At 45.2% G+C, this 14688-nt stretch overlaps 1 protein-coding gene across 2 annotated transcripts in view; it reads right to left on the bottom strand.

Moving 5' to 3' along the window:
* The window catches only part of ACER3 (alkaline ceramidase 3), a 69190-nt gene extending 66780 nt beyond the window's left edge, over positions 1-2410 (bottom strand). The window contains exon 1 of one of the 2 annotated variants that reach the window (XM_034759128.1): positions 2243-2410. In XM_034759128.1, coding sequence (XP_034615019.1) covers positions 2243-2345 — 103 coding nt within the window. In that variant the 5' untranslated portion in view covers positions 2346-2410. The remainder of the gene's footprint in view (positions 1-2242) is intronic. The other variant, XM_034759130.1, reaches the window with a different exon arrangement.
* Between the last annotated feature and the right edge of the window lie 12278 nt (positions 2411-14688).

Here is a 14688-nt window from a genome sequence, read left to right on the forward strand (position 1 = left end):
ATTTTATTCCTCTCCATATCTAGCACCTACTAGCATGGACTAACACGTTATGTCCCAACTTCCTCATTTTATAGCTTTTCAATCCATACAAATATGCATCTTACTAGTCACTACTCTTTTTCACCCTTAGATCTATAAATGGTTAAAGTTTGGTAAAAAATGATAAACAATTGAAAACAAGGTCTTACAATGGAAAGTTTCAGGCAACCTTAACAGGCAGCACTACCAGCCCCACTTCTAATACTGACTTTGTTTTTCTAATATCTCTGTAATTCTGCCTTGTCTACACTGCTCCTCTTCTACTCCTACACACCTTCCCATGACCACTCTACAAAAGCTTCTCTCATGACCATTCCCTTTATCTTTTTCACCCACTCCAATGTTTGTGACAAAAGAAAACCCAATAGGATCATCTGTATCATCCTCCTGTATGCCTAAACCTTCCAAAAATGGATGCCAAACTTCCTCCCACTCATTCAAAACACTTCTGAAATCATACCTAATCTGTGAGGCATCCAAACTATACTCAGCTATGATTTTTTTCTAATACAAGGCTCCAAACACGCTGGGGGAGGGATCTGGTTTGTTTGATCCTGCTCTCCTAGACTAATGTGCAAACAAGAGCCCTTAACTTTAAGCCCACACATAAACCTTTGCAGCATAAGGCCCCTATCATACAGCAGCAGGTATGCACTATGACCACCATCACCCTTAAACATGACACAAAAATACATAATTATGGGGGGGGGAGATAAAGGTCAAAAATCAGTATTTTTCATAGCACAATCTGCACTGCCATGAATACAATGTGAGCATCTCCTCTCTTGTGATCCAAGGCCATCCCTAGGCACAAAGCCTGACAGCTTGCTGTCCCACCTTCGGTCCCTAAAAAATAAGACCATCTTGATTAATAAGTCCTGCCTGTATTAACGTATCCTTCCTCAAGTGCCTCTTCAGGAACAACTGCACTTTGCTTTGTCCATCTTAGACCGTCACTTCTTCCTACCTCCCTCGCAAAGGGCAGGGAATGTGCCTCACTCTGTTTAAGGCCTATGCAAACTCATGGCAAGGCTTAGAGAAATTCAATTTTGTATCTATCTAATTTCAACAGAGATCAATGATAAGCATTTTCAAAATTCTTATCTATTTACATTTTCACAGTTGCAGAAAATTATGGAAGGGTCAGACAGTGGGTGGTGGTGGTCAGATAATAATTACTCAATGACAGTAGATGCTGAATTTTAAAAAAATAAAGTTTTATAACACAAATTGTCAACACTGCCTGTCAAAACATAGGAAGCAAATATCCTCAAATCAAACTCTAAGAAGTCTCTACGCAGCATTTTTCCTACTTTGCTTATTTGTATATTTCGATTATCACAGATGGAGATTTTATGTAATCAGTTTGCCAGTGTATGGTAAAACTGACGTTTACCAACGTTTACTGATAAAACGCTAATCCTTCCAAGCCTGGGCAGGGCCACCCAGAGTATTCAGGGGGCCTGGGGCAAAGCAATTTTGGGGGCCCCTTCCATAAAAAAAAAAAGTTGCATTATAGAATACTATATCATCATGGGGGCCCCTGGGGGGGCCCAGGGCAAATTGCCCCACTTGCTCCCCCACCACCACCACCCCCGGGCGGCCCTGCGCCTGGATAGGGCACTATGTGTGTGATTTTTGATTTAGAATCTCCCTTTTTCGTGTCTTTAAGGCCCCAAGCCATCCCACTGTCCATAGCCAATAGCCTGTTGCCATCATCATCTCTCCAGCAGCAAGGCATCCCAAGGCTATCCCCGGCGTCAGAGATTACAATGCTAGAAGGGACCCTTGTGAACATCTAATCCGACCTCCTGCACCACACAGAGCAGAGGGCTCTGCTGCATTCATTCCTGTTTGAGTCTGGGGCCCACCTTTCACCAGCTCCCGCCTAGAGCCGCTGGGATGCATCCCTGGGATAACAGGTTATCAGTTTACACCAGCCCCGATGCAGCGGCCACGAGTTCGGGGACAGGGGCTGTCAGTCCCGCGCCTCACAGCGGGGCGCTGGGGCACACGGGGCTGCTGGGACCGTCTCCCGCTTCCCACCGGGGCTCGAGGGGGCTGCTGCAGAGCCCGGCCCGGGCTCCTGGCCCACATGCAGGAGGGAGGGAGCCACCCCCGGGCCTGGCGGGGAAGGAACAGCCCCGCTCGGGGGAGGGAGGGAGGGAGGCTGGGCTGGGCCGGCCCCGGCCCCGGCACTCACAGAACTCGGCGATGTAGTAGGACACGGCGTAGTTCTCCTCGCACCACTCCAGGGTGGAGGTGGGCGCGCCCCAGTAGCCGGCCCTGTCGGCGGCGGGAGCCATCGCGCAGCGCTGCGTGCGAGCGAGGCCGGGCCCGGACGCTCACTGCGCGGCGCGGGCCGAGGCGGGAGGTGGCTCCGCCCACACGCCGGGCCTGGGCGGGGCCGGAGTCCGGCCCGCTCGTTGCCATGGAAACTGGCTGCGGCCTTCAGGGCGTTAACAGCTGTCGGGAAGCAGCGGCTGTGACCTCGTGGGGCCCGTTCGTGGGCGACAGGGAGATTTGGGGGGCAGGATAGAGGGAAGGTGTGGGGGGGCTGGGACAGGAAGGAGGGAAGGTTTGGGGGGTTGGGGGCAGGATAGAGGGAAGGTTTGGGGGGGATGGGGACAGGAAGGTTGGGGTGCAGGAAGGAGGGAAGGTTTGGGGAACTGGGGGCAAGCAGGGACAGAGGTTTTGGGGGCTGGGGCAGGAAGGAGGAGGGGGCTGGGGGGCAGGAAGGAGGGAAGGGTTGGGGGGCTGGAGCAGGATAGAGGGATGGTTTGGGGAGCTGGGGGCAAGCAGGGACAGGTTTGGGGGTGGGAAGGAGGATAGGTTTGGGGGCTGGGGCAGGAAGGAGGGTTTGGGCAGGATAGAGGGCAGGTTTGGGGGGGCAGGAGCATGTAGAGGCTGGGGGTAGGAGAAGGGAGGGATGGAAGCTAATATCTAACATGATTCTAATGGCTTAGAATGTCATTTCCAATTTGTGTTGATGCTGTTTTACAAGGCAAACAGTAATACTGCTCTGTGCTAACTAGGGTATTTTTTGTTTCTTTCTGGTCAGTTTCACTTTCTAGTGCTCCAGAATTTGAGTTGCAAACTTGGCAACTTCAATTCGAAAAAACCCACAGGTTTCCTTTTATATTCGAGCATGAACAAGAAAATCATTCTATTAATAGTAGCTTTGGGCCTTTTTCTTTTTTTTAAACCCCCCAATACCTGCATTTTGGGGCTTTTCCCTGATTTGGGGTATCACTCCTGCTCACTGTATACAAGTGGTTCCTTTAGTTATTACTGTTTATATTACAGTAGCACCCAAAATATACCAACTGATTTGCAAGCACAGAGGAAGACAATTTCTGCCCCAAAGAGCATATAATCTAAAAAGACCAAGCAGGGAAGGGATACAACATACAAGTACATACCCAGTCCAACAATGAGCTCTATTGGGCTATACCCCAGCGCCAATGAGGATCCCCATCGATTTCAGTAGGGCTGCATACAGGTACAGGGGTTCATTCACACAGACCACATTTTAGGCACATCTTATTATTCATCTGTGTTTCCTTTTCTCTCTTTTTAAGTAAAACACTAACTTCACCTCCTACAATTTAGCTCCGTCTTCCTCTTTCCCCAGGTTCAGTTCCAGGGAATCCCCCTTTTAATATCTGAACCTCTCCCTCCACATAATTGAGCAGTTCACTCATAAGCTAAATAAATGAGTAGATGCTTTAAGGTTTGTCTAGGCTAGCTAAACCAAACCTAAATTCAGTCTCTGTTCCTAGAGTAGATGCAAACACATAAGCAGGTACATAAGCAAACACATACTCACTCACATGAATAGTAACTACTTGTGCATTTTTTATTGTGGCATAAGCATTTCTTAGGGGCATAAAATGTTTGTGGCTTCAAAACATAATTGCTTCAATGTTAACAATGAAAAGTATTTAGACTTTCAATACATTAACATTATTGCAAACTTTTATACATACATGCCAGATTTTTCAAAAAATAGACTCCCAGATCTATATTTAGGCACCTAAGGGTGGGATTTTCAAAAGCATCTGATTTAGGAGCACCGGCACCATTGACTTCAAACTGCAGACCCTGATGGAGGAGTATAGCCTGGTTGAAGCATTTCAGCTTCTTGACTTGTGAAAGTTCAATATATTGGAAGGTGATGTTGATTGCAAATATAGCACAGATTTATCAGTTTTGCGACTGATTTCATATTGTTCCTACAGTAAGGATGTGAATCATAGGAATGTAGGGTTGAAAGGGACCTCAAGAAGTCAAGTCCAACACCCTGTGCTGAGGCAGGAGAAAGTAAACCTAGACCATACCTGACAGGTGTTTGTCCAATCTTCTTCTTAGTGAGGCTCTAGATTGGACTTTTTCACCATAGATGAGCATTTAAACTAAAGTGTGAAACTTCTTAGAAAAAAAATCTCTGTAAAATCTGAAATTCTGCTAGCAATTTGGAAACTAATTAAAGAAACAAGTACTGTACAGACCATCTACTTTAAAATTTAAATATTAAAATATGGGAAGGATGTAAAGAATGAGCAATATGCAAATAAAAATATCTACTAATAGAGCACAAACCCATCAGCTGCAGACAGGATGGTCACAGGTTTTTGTAAAAGCCGACCCCTTGACAAGAGCTGCAGTATGTGGTTTTGGCAATGATTGTGGAAGTGGGTGATAGGTTCACAGGTTCCAATTCCAGGGGTTCTCTGGAACTTGAGCACCTGTTGGGAATCCCTCTGATATTTATGACCAAGTGATGGCCACACCTATCAGCATAAGGAGTAGGAGAAAGAAGCCTGCCAAGCACTGCAATCAATCAAGGAAGGAGGCAATGCTTAGCAGTGGGTCAGAAGCCCCTAAGGCAGAGGCACTTACCCATGCACTAGGCTACATTCTGATGTTACACTAGGGTACAACTGGAATAACTTCATTGAAGTCATTCCTGATTTATAGCAGCGTAAGAACAGAGTCAACCCTGTATCCACCACCTACAGCTCACTCAGATCTTGGCCTAGGTTTCTACTAGTAGTTCATGTCTCCCTCCCCAACGGACCCCTATTGCCTTTGAAGCCACTATCCCTAAATCCCTCCAACAGAAGGAGGTTCACGCTACCAACCTTCTCAAAGCAGACATTTTAGGGATTTGCAACATGCTGTGCTTCAAAGCTGCACCCTGGCACCCCTATATTCACCACCGTCACATAATTATGATATGTTTTGTACCAAGTATGCCATGTGAGATATTATTTTAAAAGTCTTGAACTGTTGTATATTAATATCCTGTTGGATTGTATGTGAAGTTATGAAGTTTTGCTGTGTGTGAGTGTGTTACTGAAATATGTTGTAAGGTTGGGAACACTCAGAACGAGCCTTTCAGGTGCAACAATGGAGGAGCCACACACACGGATGGCCTATTAAAGGAATCCACACCCCTAAGATCTATCCCAAGGATCGTATACAATGGAGACTTCTCAGAGATAGCACATAGACAATGGAGACTGCTTGACCCATGTCATAGCAAAGCCTCTTTCCAGCAAGCTGGACGAAGCTATAAAAGAGGGGAAGTGACATGATCACTTGGCCTCTCACCCCCCACAACTCAATACCCGGAAACATATCTGGAGGAAAAAGACTAAACTGGGGAGGTGGTCTCAGCTGGAAGAGAATTCCAGCCTGTGTATGGAAGATCTGTAACCGACTTGTATTATCTACCAGGGGTAGACACTGCTTGATTCAACTCCTGTCTAGTGTATATAACTCAGATTCTGATTTTACTTTTATTTCTTAGGTATCCAACTTTGATCTGTACACTTATTACTTATAATCATTTCGAATCTATCTTTCTGTAGTTAATAAATCTGTTTTATATTTTACTCAAAACAGTGTGTTTTGCTTGAAGTGCTTGGGAAATCTGCTCAGGAACAAGAGCTGGTGCATGTCCTCTCTACATTGAGGGAGGGGCAGACTGGGTTATAAACTTACACTGGACCAGGGCAAGACGGTACAGTTTAGAGGTGCAAAGCTGGGGAGCTGGGGGAAATTGGCTGGAGCCTTTCTATTGTTGGTTCATGAGTGGCTGGCAAAAGTATTCATGTAAGTCAGTTGGGGGCATCCTTGCCGGTGGATGTCTGTGTAAGTTCAGTACCTGGAGAGGTTTGCAGCTTGTCACAGCATCACAGTGTGAGAGGGAACCCAGGTTGGTAAAACAGAGGGCTTAGTGGTACCCCAGATCCATGTGGCACCCTAGGGAACTCGTCACAGGGGGTATTTATGTTTTTCACAGCCAAGTTTGAGCCTAGCAGCTGGGTGCTGTCTTTTCTAGGGTTACTCTGATACTCCCCCTGCCTTTCAAATAGGAAGTAAAGGCAGATAGCCAGATCCTCAGCATGTATAACTTGTCATAGCTACTATTGACTTCAATAGACCTACGCTGAATTACACCAGCTAAGGATCTGGCCCAGGGGTTGTAAAACCAGAAACACTCTCAAATTAGACTCAAAAAGTGAAGAGAGAGGTTTTCGAAGGCACAAATGGTAATTATGAGCCGAAATCCCATTGACTTTCAAAGGAAGTTAGGTGTCTGACTGCCCCTTGTGCTTTTGAAAATCTTCCCACAAGTTTAAAAAGCCCCACAATAATTGTTTAGAATACTTTCCTCAGATGAAAGGCATTTCCAAATGTAAAGAATTAACTTTAATTTATTATTGAAAAAGCAACACACTGTAAATTACATCCAATTTTGCATGACACTTTCATATTCAGCTATCAGTCTGAACACAACTTGCTTGAACTTTGAAGCCATTAAATAATCAATTCTTCTTTGTAACCCTCATTGTTTTTAGTACACAGAGTGAACAATCGGCTTCTGTTGCTAATTTAACACCTGCAAATTCGCATGCTTAACCAATGGCTATATAGTCTAGTGGATTAAAGGCCTAATTCTTCTCTTGTGTACTCAGGCTTTATACTTGTGTAACTCCATTGAATTTAATAGAATCATATCTGATTTATACCAATGTAATTGAAAGGAGAATTAGGAGAATTAATGGTCATAAACTCATGTACAAGCAGGAAGAACTGGAAGTCCTGGCACAGTCAAGGAACTATGATGCGATTGGAATAACAGAAAGTTGGTGGGGTAACTCACATGACTGGAACACTGTCATGGATGGGTTTAAACTTCAGAAAGGACAGGCAGGCGAGAAAAGGTAGAGGAGTTGCAATATATGTAAGGGAGCAGTATGATTGCTCAGAACTCTAGTATGAAACTGGAGAAAAGCCTGTTGAGAGTTTTTGGGTTAAGTTTAGAGGCAAGAGCAACAAGGGTGGTGTTGAGGTGGGCATCTGCTACAGACCACCAGACCAGGAGGATGAAGTAGATGAGGCTTTCTTCGGACAACTAACAGAAGTTTCCAGGTCACAGGCCCTGGTTCTCATGGGGGACTTCAATCACCCAGACATCTGCTGGGAGAGCAATACAGCAGTGCACAGACAATCCAGGAAGTTTTTGGAGAATGTTGGGGACAACTTCCTGGTGCAAGTGGTGGAGAAACCAAATAGGGGCCATGCTCCTCTGGACCTGCTGCCCACAAACAGGGAAGAATTGGTAGGGGAAGTAGAAATGGGTGGCAACCTGGGCAGCAGTGACCATGAGATGGTCGAGTTCAGGATCCTGACAAAAGGAAGAAAGGGGAGCAGCAGAATACGGACCCTGAACTTCAGAAAAGCAGACTGACTGAGAGAACTGATGTGCAGGATCCCCTGGGAAGCTAATATGAGGGGGAAAGGAGTCCAGGAGAGCTGGCTGTATTTTAAAGAAGCCTTATGGAGGTTGCAGGAACAAACCATCCTGACATGCAGAAAGAATATCAAATATGGCAGGCAACCAGCTTGGTTTAACAGAGAAATCTTCCGTGAGCTTAAACACAAAAAGGAAGCTTACAAGAAATGGAAACTCGGACAGATGACTAGGGAGGAGTATAAAAATATTGCTCGAGCATGCAGGGGTGTAATCAGGAGGGCCGAAGCATAATTGGAGTTGCAGCTAGCATGGGATGTGAAGGGTAACAAGAAGGGTTTCTACAGGTATGTTAGTAACAAGAAGGTGGTCAGGGAAAGTGTGGGACCCTTACTGAATGGGGGAGGCAACCTAGTGACAGATGATGTGGAAAAAGCTGAAGTACTCAATGTGACGGGTTGCCCCCCTTAGGATGGCACCTGATGTGCTGAGATATCACTGAGCCCACCTGTTATGCCAGCCTGGGCACCCTTTTAACCGGTCTTGCTGAGCCAAGCCATTAAGTCTCCTCCATCACACACACACAGGCAGGGCCACATCCAACTGCAGAACGGAACAGACACTGAGAGGAGCTCTGGGAAGGCTCAGCTTAAGGGACTTGCCCCAGCACTCAGGTATCCACCTCCCTTGGAGTGCAGACCCAAAGGTATATTATGAAATCCGCCTCCTCTCTCAATGTGGAGGAAGGTATACACAACTTCTTCCCCTCCCACCCGTTAGAAATGACAGAAACTGGGTTTAATAATAATTAAAACAAAGTTTATTAACTATAAAAGTCAGCTTTTAAGTGGTAAAAGGGGTAGCAAACAGAACAAAGCAGATTACTAAGCAAATAAAACCAAAAACACGCAAGCTAAGCTTGTTTCACTAAAGAAATTGCTTACAAATAGTAATTTCTCACCCTAGGTATTGCTGCAGGCGGATTACAGACAGTCTTGAAAGGCAGATGCACTGGTCTCCCGCTTGAAACCTCAGTTATTACTACTTGCAAGCTGGATGCCCTTCCTGCTTGGGTTCAGCCCTTCTCCCCTCAGTTCAGTTCTTGCTTCCAGGTGTTTTTTCAGTGTTTCTCTGAGTGGGGAGGCAGAGGATAACCATGATGATGTCACTCCCCTGCCTGATATAGCTCTTGTGTAAGGCGGGAACCCTTTGTCTTCTAGTGGAAAACCACTGGCATTCCAAAAGGGGAGGAGGGGTATCCAGTACTTGGTGACTCAGACCCATGTCTGCATGGCTGTCGCAGCCATTGCTCGTAGGCGGTCTCCAGCATCCGTAAGAAGAGCAAGCTCCTTCACAGGCCATTGTCTCTGCTAATGGTCCATTAGCCCGGTCTAGGGGTGACACCCAAAGTAACACATTTGAAATGCAGATACGGAGTTAATATTCCTAACTTCAGATACAGAAATGATACAGGCATACAAATTGGATAATCACATTCAGTAAATCAGAACCTTTCCAATGATATCTCACATGAGCCATCTTCCATAAAGTATACCTCAGTTATGTCATATTCATATCATAAGCATATTTCATAAATAATATGGAGTGAAACATCACACCTTCCCCCTGAGATTACTGCCAGAGGGGTGGTCACTGACCAATGCGGAGGCAGCATACCTAAAATTCCTTTTTGGCTTTGGTTATACAGCCTCCAAGTGTTACCAAACACTGTAAAGTTATCCATAGGTGCTTTTGGAAAGTTCTGGGTTTCTGTTCCCAGGTTGCTTGAAAACGTTGTGGTGTGTAGCACTGTGTACATAATGCACATCAATATCTTTTAAAGTATAGGTGTCTTTGTTAACTTTCAGAACAGGCTACAAAGCCCATCTCTGTTTTAGGGTACGTGGGGAATAAATTGTGCTTAGAAATATAAGGCCAGATTCTCTCCCGCTTTAAGGCCACTTTGTATAGCTGGGAAGGGGATGATTTTCCCATTGGAGGGGGATCCTCTGGTGTTGTAGAGCTCCTACTCCAACCCACTCCCTCAGGCTGGCATTAGGGACATGGCATTAGGGACATTAGGAGGAAAGACGATGTCACAGGGGCTCTTATACCCAGCTGACCCCTGGCTGTTGCAGTAGCCACTGGGAGCCATTGGCAACCAGTAGCTAGAGCAATAAGTCTTGTATAATATTGTGGAATCATTGTGAAAGCATCTAGAACAATGGATAGGCACTTGTTACTGATTTATTTTGATTGATAAGGTTCACCCTAACTGTCTGTCTTTCCTTTCTGAAATTGTTGGCAATTCCCACCAACTATTCCAGCCAGCAAGAATATTTTCATTGCTGATCTTTTGCTAAGGCTCTACTTAAGTAGTCAGAATTTCTACCCCTAATTACTCTGGTGACACAAAATTGTCTCACCCAAAGCAATGAAATTATGACCACCACCACTGGCATAACTGATCCTCTCTCCTCAATCTTCTACCCCCTCATCGGTCTCATCTATGCAAGTCTGTGGTTTTTAATGCACCTGTCCCCGATGTGTTTAAGTGTCATTTTAGGTTACTGATACTTTATGCTGCGTAAGCAGGGTTGGCTGCCACAGCTGAGTCACTGATCTGGCAGAGGGACACATCAGATTACCAAGTGCGTAAGTGGATCACCCACCTATGTGCAAGGGGCCTGAAGGCAGAATTCTGGTTGCAAAATATTGTGATGAGACAATTTTCTATCTGAGATAAACTACTAAGGTGGGTTAAAAGGTGCCCACCAGTGAAAATCTGAACTTTTTCCACTTTGTCAAAACCTTTCAGGACTTGTCTCATAATAAATTCTTCATATATGTTGAAAAGGCTTGGGGATAAATTAAAATACACCTGTGTCTCACACCCAGCCCAGTGGAAAACCACTCGCTGTCACCTACTGCTGTTCACACTGTGGTCTGGTGGTGGTGGTAGAAACATGGAGTTCAATGAGATGTTTAGGAATCCTTATGATTTTCAGGCTCCTCCAAAGATGGTCACAGTCAGATGGTATCAGATGCTTTTGAATAGTCAATAAATCAATAGGTGATTGTACATGCTGCATTTTTCAGTGATGTCATGAATAGTCACAATTTGATGATGTTTGGCATGGCCCTGTCTAAAACCAACTTGTGGTGGTGGTAGTTCTGCGTCTATCCTTTACTTCATATGATCCAGGATTAGGAACAATTTTGCTCACAGGTGATATCAGGGAGATGACACAATAATTACTACACCTTGTTATGTCTCCTGCCTTTGGTAAGGCCAGAAAGATTACCTTTATACAGTCGTCTGGCCAATTTCTAGTCATCCATACATGGTTGCGAATTTTCCATGTGAGATCAATACCACAGTCACCAAATCGCTTTTAATAATTCTGCTGGTATGTTTTCTACCCCTGGTGCTTTCCCAGGCTTCATTTTCATAATAGCACATACCATTTTCTCTTGCAGGATTGATGGATCCAACTCTGTACTCTCTTTTCTGTCATACTGTGCTCTAAGTGGCTCTGAGTCATACAGATCAGCACAGTAATCTCGCCATCTGTGTTCAGTATCATCACCGTCAGTGAGAACTCTGCCATCGTAATCTTTCATTATATTTGATTGCAGAGAAAGATTTCTTACTGAAAAGCTGACCGCTGTAACCATAACTTGTGTTATTGCTCTCTTTATAATTCTCAAATTTCACACATTCTGCCTTTATATGGTCACTTGTCTCATCTAGTCTCCCTTTGAATCTGTCTACTCAGTTCCTTGTATTCCCTCTTACATTCTTCAGTCTCCAAGTCACTCTTTCACTCTGCATCGTTTTTTCCACCACCTCAAATACCTTCTCACTTAACATGGTGTGGTCCAATGCTGACTTTTCAGTCAGAACGTGTGCTTTCACGGCTTCAAGCATGAGAGTGTTCATTTTACTGAAAAGTTTGTTTAGATTTTTCTCCTTTCACCTGTGTCAATGCCTCAGACACATTATACAGAAGTCATGTAGTTTTTGTTGATTCTAGACAAGTCCAGACACAGTGCACCTGCCAAACATCTTTTCTTGTTAAGCTTTAATTTTATTTTTGAGGCTAACGATTGATGATCTGAACCGCAGCCTGCACTTGGGAAAGTATTGTCCATTAGATGCTTGATCTCCAGTGTTACTGTATCATTTTATAATCAGTTTGGTTGTCCTACTATCACGTGATCCCCATGTGTATAAACATCTATGATGTTGAATAAAAGTGCTATTTGTAATGACCAGGTAATTAGAGCAGCAGAACTCAACTGAAAGCCTTCCTCTCTCATTTTGTAAACTGCATTTTAAAAACAAAAATAGTTGGAATAAACAGTTTATTGGTCAATCACTTGGCCACATTGAGTTCAGAGTACCATGCCTTCTGTGCTGCAGCTGTTAGTTACCATGGGTTTGTTATAACAGATCAGATCATTGGTCCATCACATCTGGCATACTGCCTCAATCAGAGTCTAAAGTATGTGATGACTCAGTGGAAGGTGAAAACACCTCCAGATAATTCAATTGGGGTCAATTATGCAATCCCGGGAATTTGGACTTGGGGGTGGGTAAGGCTATTTCCTCTTTCCTGCAAATTAGAACCACTTCAGATGAAGGAGGGAATACAAAGAAGAAGCAAACATTCTTAATAGAAAAAAAACCTGAAAAAAAAATGTTCAAAAGGATCTACCAGAAAAAAAAAGAAAAGGAAAATATTTCTAAATATGAAGGGTTTGGAGGATGGGTCTAGAATTTCTTTCATTGTAATGCATCTAGAAAAGGGGAGGCAGATGGTAGGTGATTATATTTTTTCCTTGCTCTATAGGAGGAATATGGTCCTAACCAGTCCTAACTGGAGTGCATTCCCTTCATCTGTAGTATACTATTGTAACCCCCCTTTCCTCCCTAGGTCACTCAGGAGCAGGCAACACTCACATGTGCCTGGGCGCCTGATGTTGCTGACATTAAAGAAGATCCTGAGTATCCCAGTGGTGCTGTTGGATAGGTGGGAATCCTCTAGTCACCCCTCTGCTGCAGTCCCTTTACTCCTAAAGGAAGTTAAAATTGGCGGTACCTCCACCTGGCTGGCACCCGCACACACTCAATGGCGTGCCTTGGGAACCTCCAGCAATAAACCCCTTCAAATAGTAATAATAATAATTAATAATAACCTGTGGCATGGGTCTAACTCAAATACTAATTCTAAATAATATACATCCAATATACTTAAGTAAAGGAGTGTTAGCTCTAATTTAACAACTTAAAAATCAGGGTATAAGAGACTAAGATGAAATGTCACTACTTATTTAAATCCACAGGGGCAGTTGAATAAAATCAATTAACAAATATAATATACAGTGATAAATGAAACGTATGTAACTGGCATTTACCCTGCCGCCATTCACCCCACCCCGCAGCGCACGCTCCTCTGGATCTCAGAGTCCCAGGCACTTGCTGGCGTGGGCGCACTGGAAGACCTGCAGCTGGAGACAGGGCTCGGTTGGTTCTGTGTGTCAGTCCAGCCAAGGCAACACGCTGCACAACCCCTCTGACGATTGGAGCTGGTCCCACCAAATGCCAGCAGCTCTGGGCCCTGGTTCATGGGAAGATCACTCTGCCTCTCCTCAGACTCAGCCTCTGCTGGGCCCCTTCCCTTGCAAGTACTTTCCCAAACAACAGTGGGGATTCCTCACAGTTCCCACACTGCAGCCCCACCTCAGTCAGCTCTAGGCATAGCAACAGTCTCTGCTCTGACCCCAGTGAAGCCACCAACAGCCTCTGAGGCTCCCTCAAGCAAAGCCCCTGCAGGCTCTCAGCAGCAGCGCCTGGTATGGACAGAGCTCCATAGCACAATCTCACTCTTCTTCCCAAAAATGGAGTCCACCGCCTGCTCTCCCTGCACGAGGAAGTCTCTCCCTCTTTCCCCAAAGCATCATGGGAGTTGTGGTCTCGAAGGCTAGATTGCCCCTCACAGGCTTTTCCCATGGAACATTCCCAATAAAGTTCAGAGGCCCCGTTAGTAAAGGGTGCCTACCATTCCATTTTCTGCAGATGCTGCAGGAAGAAAAGCAGCCCTTGCTGTACACATGGACAGCCTATGGCACTGCTCTGCTATCACTCAGAGTTTTATGGGGGTGGGTGGAACAGAGAGCGAATAATTATTTAAATGGAAAGACTCCTTCATGGATTCACATTAAAAACCGGAATTTGGATGGCTCAGGGGATGGGTAATTGGATACAGAGACTCTCACCTTTAGGTTAGGGGTTCAAATTCAAGTCTAAGTCTGCAGCCACTGAAAGTGAGATGAAAGGGCAAAGTGTTCTCAGTCCTGTTCCTATTGCTGCCAACAGGTGGGGCTGAATTTTTCTCTAAGGCTGTGCTATAAATTGGCTACTGAGCTATACTTTACCATAGGACTTGGAGAATCATCCGCTACCTGTTTGGTTATACATGCACAGGCTGATGCCTCATCTCAGATCAGGTCCTGGCTGGCTTTATGTAGGAGCACCCTGGCTGTGACTGGTATGTCGAGAAAGAAAACACCAGCCTCCATGGGTCTGGTTCAGATCTGCCTCTTTCTATAACTTCTTCCCATTCCTACTCCTCCAAAGAAAGCAGCTACCAGTCTGAACCTAGACTCATGCTGTAAAGCAGAACCAGCCCACTGGGCAGAGGACTAAGCAGCAACTCTAGTGTGTTCTGAGCAGGGCCGGCTCTAGGTTTTTTACAGCCCCAAGCAAAAAAAGTTTTTGGCTGCTCCCCCCTCCCCCAGTGCCCTCATCCACCCGCACCCCCTGCCGCCCCAGCCCTCGGCTCTCTCTCCCCCCCCCCCACCTGCACCCTCTGCCGCCC

Source organism: Trachemys scripta, chromosome 1 (genome assembly GCF_013100865.1).
Source record: "Trachemys scripta elegans isolate TJP31775 chromosome 1, CAS_Tse_1.0, whole genome shotgun sequence".
Classification (NCBI taxonomy): domain Eukaryota; kingdom Metazoa; phylum Chordata; order Testudines; family Emydidae; genus Trachemys; species Trachemys scripta.